The sequence below is a fragment of the Crocuta crocuta genome, unplaced genomic scaffold (assembly GCF_008692635.1).
Source record: "Crocuta crocuta isolate KB4526 unplaced genomic scaffold, BGI_CrCroc_1.0 scaffold548, whole genome shotgun sequence".
Lineage (NCBI taxonomy): Eukaryota > Metazoa > Chordata > Mammalia > Carnivora > Hyaenidae > Crocuta > Crocuta crocuta.
In genome coordinates, this window is record NW_027528725.1 from 2,045,066 (window position 1) to 2,059,762 (window position 14,697).

The following is a 14,697-nucleotide window of genomic DNA, read 5'->3' on the forward strand; positions in this document are numbered from 1 at the left end:
CTTTCACCTTTGGTTGACCCCTTGATTTCTGACCAGAACTTGCTACAGAATGAAAAAAAAAAAGGTGGATTTCCCCCCCTTTTTAGATCCCTGTTAGACGCTAGATTCAGCTCTTAAAATCAAAAGTCATCTGGGCAGATGTGCTTATAAGGAGAGTAGAGGAAAGAACGCAATTGTATAAGAGAAACGAGAAAAGCATGCCGGGTAAAGAGAAAGACACCGTCCCCACTGGAATTCCTCTAAGAACTTCTGTAGAAGAGAATGAACGTCAGGTACCTTTAACTACTGCACTTAAAATGAATCACAGCGGTTCATATCCTACTCACGGCGTAGGCACCATGTGACCATGCGGAAAGGGGGCCTGGGGACATGGCACAGTGCGGGGTGGCGTGGGTCCTGCCCTTCCAAATTTACAGTCTAAAGCATCGTTTCATTTCATCTCATCCACTAACAAGTACACCCTCAGACAGAGAGACAGACTCTCCAATGCTTAGCATCCCCAGACTGCTACGTGGTGGGCAGGGCGAGGATTCAGACCGGGTCTGCCTGGTTCTAAAGCGGGACTCTTCCTACTCGCCTAGGTTCAAATCCTATGGGAGCCGCAAACGGTCACTCTGACTGGCATCCTTCCCTCTCCTGACAACGTTTCATCAACCTCAAAACAGACCAAATGTATCACTTCACCAGCCAAATGATAAAAAGGATAAAGATAGTTAACCCATGCATCACTGTCCCTTAGGATTTATATGAAAACGAAATTCGAAGTTCTTGAGTACCTGAAATGGCTTCATCCTCTTAAGATTCTTCTTTTTTTTTTAACGTTTATTTATTTTGAGAGAGAAAGAGAGGACAGGTGTGCACACACGATCAGGGGAGGGGCAGAGCGAAAGGGAGAGAGAGAGTCCCAAGAAGGCTCCGCGCTGTCAGCGCAGAGCCTGAGGCCAGACATCTGACGACCCTGAGACCATGACCTGAGCTGAAATCAAGAGTCCGAGCTTCACCAACTAAGCCACCCAGACGCCCCATCGTCAAGATTCTTAAGGTAATTTATATTCAAAAATGTTAAAAACAGGGAAGTCCAAAGAGATAATAACAAATGGTGGGCTCTAATGTGCCAAGATTCAAAAAGCTCCAGAAAATTCATTAATGAAATTCTTCTTAATAACAAGCCCAACCCTCTGTTACTCTGCTCAGCCCCAGATTCCTGCCAGGCTGAACATGCGAGAAAGACGGGCAGAAAGTCTCCTGGAGTCTGGGGCTCTTTCAGCTCAAACCTACCTGAATTCGGCAGTTGCTGTAAAGGACTCATGTTCTGTAATGGAGAACACCAGCAGGAAGCCTTCCCCGCTACGAAAGTAGTTGTCTCGAATGGCCGCATAGTCCTCCTGTCCGGCCGTGTCCAGAATATCTATCTGGACTTCTTCGCCATCAAGAACCACCTTCTTTCTGTAACTGTCGGCTTTGGTAGGCTCATAGTCTTCCACAAACTGAGGAAACGAACAACATCACCAGTCATTAACAAAGTGTTGAGGGAAAGAAAACTTGCCAAAGAAATAAATTTCAACATAGGGGCACTTTGCCTATAATCAACTGAATATTTACTGAGAATTCATAATGATCACACTATGTTTAAGGTATTGTAAAAATAAAGTCCTTCGTTAACACTTCTGTTCTTTATTGCTCTTGGTTCTACTGTTTTTTATTTTGTTCTTATTTTTTTAATACAATTTATTGTTAAATTGGCGAACATACAGTGTGTACAGTGTGCTCTTTGTTTTGGGGGTGGACAAGGTCCGATATTCCCATTTTATAGATGAAGAGACCAAGCATAGGGCAGAAGGAACACTTGGTGATATTATTCTCGGTATAAAATTATAAACACTGGCAAGAGTGAGAAACAGAAGCTCTTACACATAATCAACCAAAGTATAAAACTCATCTGAAAAGCGATTTGACAAGAGAGGACTAAGAGGCTTAAAAATACAACATAAACTTCAAATGGGTCAAAGATACAATGTAAAAAATAAACCCATCAAGCACCAGAAGAAAACATGGGTGAAATCCTTTTATTACCTTGAAGTAGGGAAGGCCTTTTTAACTATGACTCAAACTCCAGAAGCCATGGGAGAAAAAATTGATAAATTAGACTACGTAAAAAATTCATTAAACTTCCATATGGCACAACACACTATTAAAAAAAAAAAAAAAAGACAAATGACAAACAGGGAAAGAGTATTTGAACCCATATCACAGAGAGCTATATTTAAACAGTTCCTAGAAACAGAGAGAAAAAAAAAACGTCAACAATCCAATGGGAACAAATGGCAACAGACATAAACAATTCACAGAAAAATAAATACACAGGATGCTAATCATACAAAATGATGTTCATCCTCACTAAGCTTTTAAGTACACGGAGATACCGGTTTTCACCTACCAGACCGGCAAAACCCCCAGCGTCGGACAACAAGCTCTGAGGGGAAAACCCTCTTGCACACGGCTGGTGGGGGGAGAGAACAGTACAATCCTTATGCGGTGAATATGGTAAGTGGAGAGGCACTCCTCTGTGCCAGTACCCTGCTTCTAGGAATCTAACCTACAGCAGCATACAAGGCGATCACCGTGGCACTGTGTGTAACAGCAAATGATTAATAACCACCCAAATGCCCAACAGCAGGCACCCACCGATGGAATACTATACAGCTATAAAAATGACAAGGAGAACCACGTACAGATACGTAACAATCTCTGGAATATAACAGTCTACCTTTTGCACAAGGAAAAGAGGGAGTATAAAGAATAAGATAGGTGTGGGTGAGTATATGTAGCTGTTTTTATATGTATGTATGCCTTAATAGGTGCATTTATGCATATGTACATATGTATTTACATATGTACATTCCCTAAAAGGACAAACAAAACAAACGTAAAAGTTGTGAAACAGAAACACTGAAGCAAATGAACCCGAATGAATATTAAAATGGTTATACAGCCACAAAGAGAACTAATTCAAGAGACTTTAGTACAGAATATTTTGATAGTATGCATCCCACTCAGAGAGGCTAAGGACAAAAAAAAATTTCAAAAAATGCTAAACTTCTCTTAGTGTTTATATTACTGAGTAATAACGATATTAGTATTTCAATGCTATATTCTTTACATTGTGGTATACATCAAATAACTATAAATCATTATCTTAATGATGTCAGAAGTACAGATACTCAGAAAAAAAACCTTAATTAATGACAGCAATGTGCCATTAAAATAGAATTGGTGAGGGGTGCCTGGGTAGCTCATTTGGTTAAGTGTCCGACTTTGGCTCCAGTCACGATCTCGGGGTTTGTGGGTTTAAGCCCTGTGTCGGGCCCTATGCTGACAGCTCCAAGTCTGGAGTCTGCTTCAGATTCTGTGTCTCCCTCTCTCTCTGCCCCTCCCCTGTTGTGCTCTGTCTCTCACTCTCAAAAATAAATAATAAAATATTTTTTTCAAATTAAAAAAAAAATAGAATTGATGCTGGTTTAAGCAGATATCCAGATGCAAAAGAATGAAGTTGGACCCTTACTTCACATCACATACAAAACTTAACTCAAAATGGATCAAGACCGAACTATAAAAACTAAAGCTATAAACTCTAAAAAGAAAACATAGGTATAAATCTTTATGACCTTGGATGTGGCAAGGCATTCTTAGATAGGACATCAAAAGCACGAGCAACAAAAGAAAAAGTAGGTAAATTGAACTTCATCAAAATGCAAAACTTTCATGCTTCAAAGGACATCATCAAGAAAGTTAGAAGATAACCTATAAAATGAGAGAACATATTTGTAAATTATAAATTTAAAAGAGACTCATATTCAGAATACATAAAACACTCTTAAAGCTCAACAAGAAAAAGACGATCAACCCAATTTAAACATTTAGACAAAAACCCTGAACAAACGTTTCTCCAAAGAAGATTTTCAAGTGGCCAACAGGCACATGAAACGAGGCCTAACACCACCAGTCATTAGGGAAATGCCGACCAGAACCACAATGAGATACCACTTCATACTCACTAGGAGGTATCATCAAAACGAGACAATATCAAGTGTTGGCAAGGATACAGAGAAATCGGAACCCTGGCACATTGCTTGCGGGATTATAAAATGGTACAGCTGCTATGGAAAGAAGTCATGCACTTCTCAAAAAGTTTTACATAGAGTTACCATATGACCCGGCAAGTTTCATGCCTCAGTATACTTACGCAGGAGAATTTAAGACATAGGTCTACATAAGAATGTATACACAAACGTTCACAGCAACAATATTCAAAATAGCTAAAAAGTCAAAACAATCCAAATGTCCATCAAGTGGTGAAAGGATCAACAAACAGCATACCCAGACAATGGAGTATTATTCCATGATAAAAAGGAACGAAGTACTGATACGGATAACAACATGGATGGGCTTTCAAGACATTGAAAGGAAGCCTGATATAAAGATCACATAATGTAGGATTCTATTTATGTGAAATGTCCAGAACAGGTAAATCCATAAAAACAGAAAGCAGTTGCCAAGAACGAGATGCAGAAGCAGGAGAGGCAGTAATGAGGAAAGACTGCTAATAGTAGAGTGTTTTCTTCTCCTTTGTGCAGTGAGAAGATTATTCTAACGTTACATAATGGTGATGGCTGGCTGGCTGTGTGACTATACTCAAAAATCATTGAAATGTACGCTTCAAAAGGATGGATATCACAGTATATGAATTATAACTTAAAAAACTAATTTAAATGTTTAAAATTTTAAAATCTAAATTGAGGGGCACCTGGGTGACTCAGTCGGTTAAATGTCCAACTTTGGCTCAGGTCACGATCTCACAGTTCATGGGTTTGAACCCCACATCAGGCTCTCTGCTGTCAGCAGTGGCCAGCTTTGGATCCTCTGTCTCCCTCTCTCTCTCTGCCCCCCCGCCCCCAACTCATCCTCTCTCTCTCTCTGTCTCAAAATGAAATAGAGCATTTTAAAAGAATTGAGATTATTGTTATGAACTTAATAGGCCCTTTGAAGAACACCCTCAAAAAGAGCCTTGTGCTGCTGCTTAAGAGCTACTGGTTCAGATGACTGTAAGGCCCAAAATTTAAAAAAGACAAGATTTTTAGTATTAGGTTCTTAAATTTGTACTAATAGTTATCTTAAACTAGACAAAATGTGAAAATTGACCTGTGTTTCACAACAGTGTCTTTTTAACTCCTTTCCAAAGGGACAAATCCATGACCCCAAAAAAACCCAACCACGGGGTGCAAATCTCCAAATATCACCGCCATAAAGCATCTCAAGCGTGTATTTCTGAGCTTTCAAGGTTAAAACCGGTGAGAGTTCCCTAGACTTGCTGGATACAGGATGTCAGAATGTCCTGATAATACTGCATTCCTCTGTGTCAGTGAAAAGTGTGCAGATTATTAGAACATAGATTGTAATCTTGATGTTTTTGCTTTTCCACTAGAAACAGGAAATCCCTGCAGTCTTGGTATCTGTTAAGATGCCCCCTCACTCCTGGCCTTACGGGGCTGCGTGTGAGTCCATTTCAGCTGCGCAAAACACACAGATCTGAGGGATTTGTCTTTGAGGTGACTTAGCTGGTCACTGACGGTCTGTTGGGGTGGCTGCCAAGGTCCCCCATCACCAACCTCCAAAGGTCCATAGCGTTAGAGGTCTTCAAGTATGTCAGGTCAAGGACAAAAAGATTAAGATCTTCCTCCAATTTTTCTCAAAGTCAGACCTCAGCCAAAAATAAAAACTTCTGGGATCACTGCCCCTCGCATAATCCAACCCTCGCAGCAATTTCACGATAGAAGCTTATTTATTATTTTTTGTAACTTAGGGTAAAGCACTGGACCAAGAATGAAGGATGTGGGTAGACTTTAGGTAACTGACATCCCGAAGCACAGGACTGTTCCCTTTTCTGTGAAACCAGGCTTGACCAGGTGATGTCTCAGGCAGGAGTCACCACACTCACCGGGACAGCTATGCCTAAAAAGAGTTTCCCCATTTTCAACTCTAGGAATGTCATTCAGAAGGTGTTGTTTTTTTTTTTAAAGGTCTATGATTCTATGATAGGCTAAGTTTGGGAATCACTGTGAAGATCTCTTCCAGCTCCAAAACTATGATTCCAGAACTCTACTGCCCAACATAGTAGCCACTAGGCCACGTCCGCTGGAGTTCAACAGCCACATGCATAGACGGTATAGATACAGAACATTTTCAGCGCAGCGGAATGTTCTAGTGGATGGACAGCATTGCTTTAGGAAATCAATTCAAGACTTCTCTGAACATAGATGAGTCCATCTCTATTCTTTCCTTGCTCTCATGTTACCATTTCTTCAACAACCACTGCTCTCCAGTCCTCAAATATGTTAGCTTATGAAAAAATAGGCTAAGATCGAGCCTAGCTTTCCCTTGTTTCTCCAAAGATAGCAGGACAAAATTCTTCTGTGCGCATCTTCCCCACACCGCCACCCCCCCGCCGCCACTTAACACACATACACACATACATAATAAAAACGAACATCCAGATTCGACTCTCCTGCTAGTTGGCCTCCCCCAGCGTCAGCTGTGCTGCAGATAAGACTATTTGGGCTGGATGATTCTCTGTTGTGAGGTCTCTCTTGTGTGCGGTAGCATGTTTAACATCATCGCTGGCCCCTACCCACTAGGTGCTAGTAGTAACTGCCCCCAGTTGTGACACTCAAAAGTATCTCTGGACAGGGGCGCGTGGGTGGCTCAGTCTGTTAAGCGTTCGACTTTGGCTCAGGTCATGATCTCACAGTTCGTAGGCTCAAGCCCCGCCACGGGCTCTATGCTGACAGCTCAGAGCCTGGAGCTTGCTTCAGATTCTGTCTCCCTCTCTCTCTGACCCTTCCCTGCACACGTTGCCTTTCTCTCTCTCTCAGAAATAAATGAAATATTTTTTAAAAAAATTTTTAAATATATCTCCAGACATTGCCAATGATTGATTCCCTATGGAGACAAAAAGAAAAAAAAAAAAAAAAGTCCTCCTCTAATCCAGTCTCTATCTTAACTCTGCTCCCCACCCTTTCTTCTTCCGAGCCTTCATAGAAGAAGAAGAATTTTTAGTAGCAAATCATGTTATTAATCAAAAACAAAGACTTCCAAAGTCATTTTCAAAACTTGCTGCTCCTCATTTATGCAAAAATGTTTGGGGTCAATCAAGCAGATTCTGCTAGATTTCCCCACTTTGGCCCTTAGTATAAGATAAAGAGAAACAAACATCAAAGACAATATTTTTTCATTATAAGACACAGAAAGGAATGATCCCGGAGGAAATCAAGGTTTTGGTCTGAAGCGTATTCATCTTGGGGCCCCTCTTTAAGGAAAGAATAAAATATTACACACATAATATTGGATATAAAAGTCAGTATCTAGAGTGAGAAAAGAAATCATAATCCATTATAAAATTTTTTTTTTAAGGACAAATACTGGAGGCACCTGGGTGGCTCAGTTGGTTGAGCGTCCAACTTCAGCTCAGGTCATGAACTCACGGTTCGTGGGTTTAAGCCCCATGTGGGGCTCTGTGCTGACAGCTTAGAACCTGGAGCCTGCTTTGGATTCTGTGTCTCCCTCTCTGTCCCTCTCCCACTTGTGTGTGCTCACTTGCTCACTCTCTCAAAAATAAATAAACATTTTAAAAAATAATTTAAAAAAAACGGACAAATACCGTGGCCAATTTACCCTCAGGTGACCCTCAGTGAGTCACTCCCTGGAATGTTACTCTCCCTTTAAATACAGAGGAATCTGTAACTGGCTTCTAACCAACAGAATATGGCAATGACCATGAGATCACCCCATAATTACATTTCCTTATATAAGAATCTGTCTTAGCTAACCAGAGACGCTCCTCCTGGCCTTGAACAAGCAAGCTGCCACAGTGTGAACTACCTATGGAAAGGACCTGGAAGCAAGGACCTGTGGGCCTTCATCCCGTGTCTGCAAGAAACCGAACTTTGCGAGCACCCAGAGCTCGGAAGGGGACCCGAGCCTCAGCCAGGCTCCCAGCCACCGCCAGCACTGACTGTGGCCTTGTGGGACCCCGGGCAGAGCACCCCGCTAAGCTGTGCCAGACTCCAGAGCCCTGGAAACCATAGGTAACACATACGTGTTGATTCAAGCTTCTCAATTTCTAGTAATGTGTCACATGGCATAAGAAAAACAATACAGGGGCATCTGGGGGGCTCAGGTGGTTAAGCGTCCGACTTCAGCTCAGGTCATGATCTCACGGTTTGTGGGTTCAAGCCCCGTGTTGGGCTCTGTGCTGACAGCTAGCTCAGAGCCTGGAACCTGCTTCCAATTCTGTGTCTCCCTCTCTCTCTGCCTCTCCCCCACTCACACTCTGTCTCTCAAAAATAAATAAATGGAAAGAAAAAAAACTTTAATTAAAAAAAGAAAACCGATACAAATACCACTTATATCACAAAATCCAGCAAAATAACATATTTTTTTTATTAATTAACTGCCTGGCATAACTCTAGAATACCTTCCTACTGGTTTGTTTGTTCACTGCATACTCTTTGATTATCTCGTCATATAGGCCAACGATTGTGTAATATTTCCTATAGGGAATAAAAAACAATTTAGTCTTGTCTTATAGCATAATTGGTCCCAATTTCTCTTTTCTTGGAAGTTTAGAAGGATTTCCTTCAGCTTCACAATGACTTCACACTACTAGTAATAACAGGTTTAGGACTATTGTCAAATTTAGGAAACCTCTATTAAACTTCCCTGTAAGAAACTATAATATCTGGAAGAACTTTCCCGACCAGTTTCTCGCTTCACGTCTCTATCCTGTTTCTCGAGAACTCTACGCCCCACACCTTTCCAGAGCCTGGTGCCACAGGACAACACTCACACCATGATAACCTTCTGACCTGCCCCTCCCATCGCAGTGCCAGGTGAGTCAGCAGAGTGGGTGGTGGGAATATTCCAGGAAGCCATCCCTGCAGCGAAATGGCTAGTAATAACTTAACCACATGCCGAAGTGACTCCAAACCACAGAAATAGAGACCACTAATTCCCAGCTAAATATATTCTTAGCCCAACTTCCCTCAGCTAGATCCCAGAAATGGCCATTGCCATTCCACCACCACCCAACAGAAGAGGAAGTTGGAAGAGGGCAAGTCTAGTGAAGATCAGATAATGATCTTCACCGACTCTGATGACGGGTATCTTCCTTTCACAAATTCTGTAAAGCACACACCCATGTGAACATGACGCGATCTCTGGTCAGAACACTCTGCCCATGGTTCCAGCCAGTGGCCATCAGGCAGGGATATTTATTGCCACAGGAATCAAAACTGTTTGTTGCCTTGGACTCAGCACCAGTTCCATTAACCACGTTTAGTGACATAAATGTGGGGCAAGGATGGTGCGAGCTTCACTTTGCTGCATGGCAGAACTAGAGAGAACCTGACGTCTATGGCCTTGAGAAAATGTATCTATGTCTCTCATATGTCTCTACGTCTTGAGAAAAGAGTGTTTTATGACAGCTTAGCTCTCCCTTTCATTATTGCCCAAAATGGACTATCACAAAGCTAAATCTGACCTGTTCTTTAGAAACACCTATATAAAAGTCCCTTCCTCTTCCCTTGCTCCTGTCAGAAAGCTCAAAGGATAACACTGGAAATCATGCAAGCAGGGACCCCTCACATCCCTGCCAGAGGTGAAATTATTTACCAAAAATCAGCAGCCCTGATCTCATGAGCGTTAGACCCTCTACAAAGCTGTTCAGAAACCACATTACATAGATTTGCCTCGTGGTCCTCCATGCACGTGGGGTAATGAGCACATGAACACAGCTGGAGAAGGGACATTATGACAGTGGACTCGAGGATGAAAGCCGTGTCTGCGCCTGGCGTGTCTTACCTCATCGTACATGAACTGAAGCGTCAGGGCCGACTTGCCTACCCCTCCGCTGCCGACCATGATCACCTTGTGAAGGGCCAGGGAGCTCTGGCTCTTACTCTTGTTTGCCGCCATGCCGCTGGTTGTCTCCGGTCACAACACACGAACAGAAGACCCAGGTGAAGAGCTGCCAAGGAATGAGACAAAGACTTAGAGGCAGTTTGACTTCTACCCATTAAAATAAAATGAGATCCATATGCACCAGGAAAGCCTAACCCAGACATTCCGACAGAGAAGCAAAACTTCTAGGTTCCAGGCAGAGATAAAACAATCCTTCCAACCCCAGGGGTCATTTATCATAGCAGAGCCTGAGAGAAAGCAGGCAGAGAGAGGGAAAAAAATGGCACCCGATGCCTGTATCACTGGGGCATGTGGGGACGACAACTGGATGCTAAAAATCGACACATTCTCAAAGGTGCTGCTCTGAGGCAGAGTGATCAGAGAGCTCAGAGCCCCGTGTTTCACCTCTCCCCCACGTCACCTGGTGCCACAGACCACACCAGCACTCAGGGGACTCAATTTCTACCTCTATTCTCACTCCTCACCTCCCCTTCCTGATACACACACTCCCACAGCCCCCCACGGGGGCCATGGAGCTACTCTGCAAGGAGATGAGTAAATGCAGTTTTTATCATAAGTACCCCTTTGTGACACATGATAGAGCTAAAAGAGAACTAAAGTATTTTCTTCAAGTGTATTTGAAGTGGTGAACTAAAATGAGTTGAATTTGGGACACCTGGGTCTCTTGGTCAGTCGCATCTGACTCTTGGTTTTAGCTCAGGTCATGATCTCACGGTTTGTGGGTTTGAGTCCTGCATCGGTCTCTGCACTGACAGTGCGGAGCCTGCTTGGGATGCTCTCTCCCACTCTCTCTCTGCCCCTCCCCCACGCATGCACAAACGCACACATTCTCTCTCAAAATAAATAATTTTTTAAAATTTATTACTTTAAAAATTGTTTTATGTTTTATCTTTTTGTGGGGGAGGGTCAGGGAGAGTAGTACAGAGGATCTGAAGCAGGTTCTATGCTGACAGGCTGACAGTAGTGAGCCTGATGTGGGGCTCAAACTCACAAACCATGAGATCATGACCTGAGCTGAAGTCGGGCGCTCAACCGATTGAGCCACTCAGGTGCCCCTAAAAAAATTCTTTTAAATAAAACAAGTTAAATTCTCCTACAATGACAGTTGATCAAAATCAATTTAACCTCTTCAGATGTGAGATAAAAGGAGGAGGGAATCCCTGGCACTGTAGGAAGATCAAGTATTCCAAATAAGTGAATTTAATAGATAACCTGGAATTGATTTTAGTTCCAGGACCAATTTTTATCTTAACCAGTTTGTATGAGAAAGCCTGTGTCACATACACACCACAGAGTGAGGAAAGGACACGGGCTAGGGCATCTCATGGGCCCGAGCCTGGGTCTGCCATTTGTGAGCTGGGCAACCTAGAACCATTTGGTTACTCCAAGCCGGTTTTCTTATCTGCAAACCCAACCACTACCTCCCTTGCAGGACTCTTCTGAGGACGACATGAGGGACAGCATCTGTGAAGGACCTAAGTGCGGTGCCTAGCACCCAGTAGGAATTTAATAAAGGTTGGGTTCCTTCCCAGCAAATTTCAGCTTTCTGAAATTTTAAATTTTTTTCTCATTCCAATATGGCAGGCTCCTATTTCCATAACTACTGACAAAGTAACATGACAGCATCCGCACTAGAAAAATAAATTAACACACAGAGCACACATATAAATTGTCTAGGCAAAATAAAACAGCATTATTTTAAATCCGAGGCTTCCATCCTTGGCTGCAAAATGGAATCACCTGGAGGAGTTGTAAAAACATCCTGATGCATGGCGCCTAGGGGACTCAGTCGGTCAAGCGGCCAACTTCAGCTCAGGTCACGGTCTCACGGTTCATGGGTTCGAGCCCCGCATCAGGCTTTGTGCTGACAGCTAGCTCAGAGCCTGGAACCTGCTTCAGATTCTGTGTCTCCCTTTCTTTCTGTCCCTCCCCCACTTGTGCTCTGTCCCTCTCTCATTCTCTCTCAAAAATAAGTAAACATCAACAAAATTTAAAAACAAAAACCAAAAACCATCTTGATGCATGGGTCCCGCCCCAGAGATTCTGATGGAATTGGCCTGGCATGGGGACTTCTAAAAGCTTCCCAGGTGATTACAGTGGACGTCCGAGGTTGAGAACTTCTCTTACATGCACAGCAGAGCATGTAAGGGTGAAAACATCAGGGCGGGAGCGGCCGCTGTCCCCGCAGTCCTGAATGGCTGTTGTTCTTGGTAACTGAGGATTTGCCAAATACACAGGGCTGGGAGACCAGATGCCCAGGCCAGCCGGGAGTCAGAAGTGACACCTTTTCTCAACAGAGAACTGAAAAGCCAAGGCCCTTGGAGGACCCTTCAGGTAAAGAATGGACTAGAAAACAATTTGTTGACCAAAAGGGGACAATGACAAGGAAGTTTATCTGACTGAGTCCCAGCTGCATGGAACTGTACCCAGAAAAGTCTGTGACCAAAGCAGTTCTCCAGAGCCAAGAAGTTAACATAAAGAGCAGTCAGAGTCTGATCGCGGTGCTGGAACACAAGGCCGAGTGACAGACAAAACCTCTCTGGGGACACAACAGGCAGTAAGACAGATCAGGATACTCACAGCGAAAAACCGCAGATAGGAGCCCACAGCTCCAAACTACGGACACCTAAGAAAATCACCACACATGGTAGCCCACATCCATGACAAGTAGGGCTCTTCAGACTGCTATTATAAAAAGTATAACTTGAGCATTTTTAACAAAGGCAAAATCAAAATGCTAAAAAACTGACATGATCAAAATGTCATCAGAATGACATGATCTTGTTCAACTTGAACAAGAACCCCTTTGAATGTCTAAAATATTTTAAGTATTTAAAACAAAAAATAATAAAACCATTGGGGGGGGGACAATAGTTTTTGGCTTGTGGGATGGGGCCCTGCAGATCTGACAAAAAAACAGAGTAACAAGAGAAAAACAAATGGAAGCTTATTACTGTGTACATCTCACACACGCACACACAAAATTCAGTGATGAGTAACTCAAGGGGGTGGTCAGAACTTTGGCTTACATAGCGTCTTAACAAAATAATAATAAATTTCAGAGAGAACAAAACAAAACACCAAACAAGCAACAAAACGGAACTTTGCACTTCTAGGGGTTACAAAGTGTGGGAAGGCAAACACTATATAAGGAACCTGATGGACCAGGTGAGGGCTGGTGAGTAAGGTGTGTTATGCAGGTTTCTCTGGTGCCCTCTCCGGGCTGGTAAGAGCCTAGAGCTGCTTTGGGTGATTCAGAATAGCCCTGCCCTTCTGGGGCAGGGGGGCGGGGAGGGGCGCGGGGTGAAGGCAGAGAATGTGATTTTGGTCTGTTTTCAACTGTCTTCAGCTCAAAATAATCCTATGTCAAAGTGGCGTATTTCAGGGTGGCATACTCCAAACGCTTTCAACGCTCAATAGAAAATTTAGGAAATATCTAAACTATCTTTCAAAGAGGAAAAAAAATCACTTATGATTCCACCACCCAGAGATACTCGCTTATTAACAGTAGATTTCCTGCCAGTTTTCTAATCTATATAATCCTATATTTAAAACCTATGTAAGATCATAGTTGCGTTGTTTGGCATGTTATCTCTCACGTACTATCTCCATCTGTCTTCTTAGAGCAGACTGAACATAATGAAATCCTTCCTTGATGATTTAAGGACCATCAAGGGCTGTTGGGCGTAGGATCGGATGACTGCTTGTGCCGCCCCTTCCCCCCCCCCCCCCNTTCTTTCCACCACCCCTTTTCTAATTATGTGACTTTTAATAAGTGTTCTAAGCAATTAACTGGATAATTAAGCACATTTGAATTGTGACTAAAATAGAATAAATGGGATAAGGCATGGGCCTCCCCAAAAGGCTGCAGTTTAGCAAAGTGAAACCGCTTTTGGCCTACTTTCTGGTCCACCAGTGCTTCGCAGAAAACAGATCCTGGGGCACGAGGCTGGGGCCTCCAGGCCATCCATCTGTCACAGTTGCTCTGAAGCCACCTTGCTTCTGTGAATTATTACAGTTGTATGAAAATGGAGAAGTAATTTTCCAGGTTGGGGTAGGGGAGACTTTCAGACCCATCTATCTAATTCTGAGCTGCTATTTTCAAAACACAGAGTCAATTTCTCTAGAAGAAACCACAATAAATGAACTGAAAACTATTCAACAGGTCGAAAGATATTTGCCAGAGTATCTGTGCTCAAAGCTCAAAAACTGAAATAACCATGGTGGATATTTCCAACTCACATGACCACTTTGGCCAACTTGACCTGAGGAAGGGAAAGACAGGAGACAGACGGAAGGGCCAACCAAGTGCCCGTCGCCAAACTGATTCTGGAAACTGGAAATGTCTGACCTCAGGGCTCCTGACATTGGAAATAATAAATGCCTATTTGTTTAAGTCACTGTGAGTCTACTTATTGTTGTTGTTTTTGTTTTCGCTTCTACCGAAAGTGTTCCAGAAACATAGTCATTGACTCAAGAAACCCCAAGTCTAGTGGTTCAGACAGATTAGATCACAGTGCCCGAAAACAAATTCCGTGGCAGAAGTGGGACGCAAAGGGTGCTCCGGGAACATGGAGGAGAGATATCTAAACCACCCTGGAAGGTCAGGGAAATTCTCCTAAAGGGAACGACATAGGAACTGGGATTTGAAAGCACCGACTA

The 14,697-nt window shown here is 43.0% G+C and overlaps 1 protein-coding gene across 3 annotated transcripts in view; it reads right to left on the minus strand.

Annotated features, from left to right (window-relative positions):
- The window catches only part of RALB (RAS like proto-oncogene B), a 46,026-nt gene that overhangs the window by 10,448 nt on the left and 20,881 nt on the right, over positions 1-14,697 (minus strand). For all 3 annotated transcript variants that reach the window (XM_077755296.1, XM_077755297.1, XM_077755298.1), the window contains exons 2-3: positions 9,916-10,081; positions 1,279-1,487 (exon numbers count right to left, since the gene is read on the minus strand). In XM_077755296.1, the coding sequence (XP_077611422.1) occupies positions 1,279-1,487; positions 9,916-10,029 (323 nt within the window). In that variant the 5' untranslated portion in view covers positions 10,030-10,081. The remainder of the gene's footprint in view (positions 1-1,278; positions 1,488-9,915; positions 10,082-14,697) is intronic.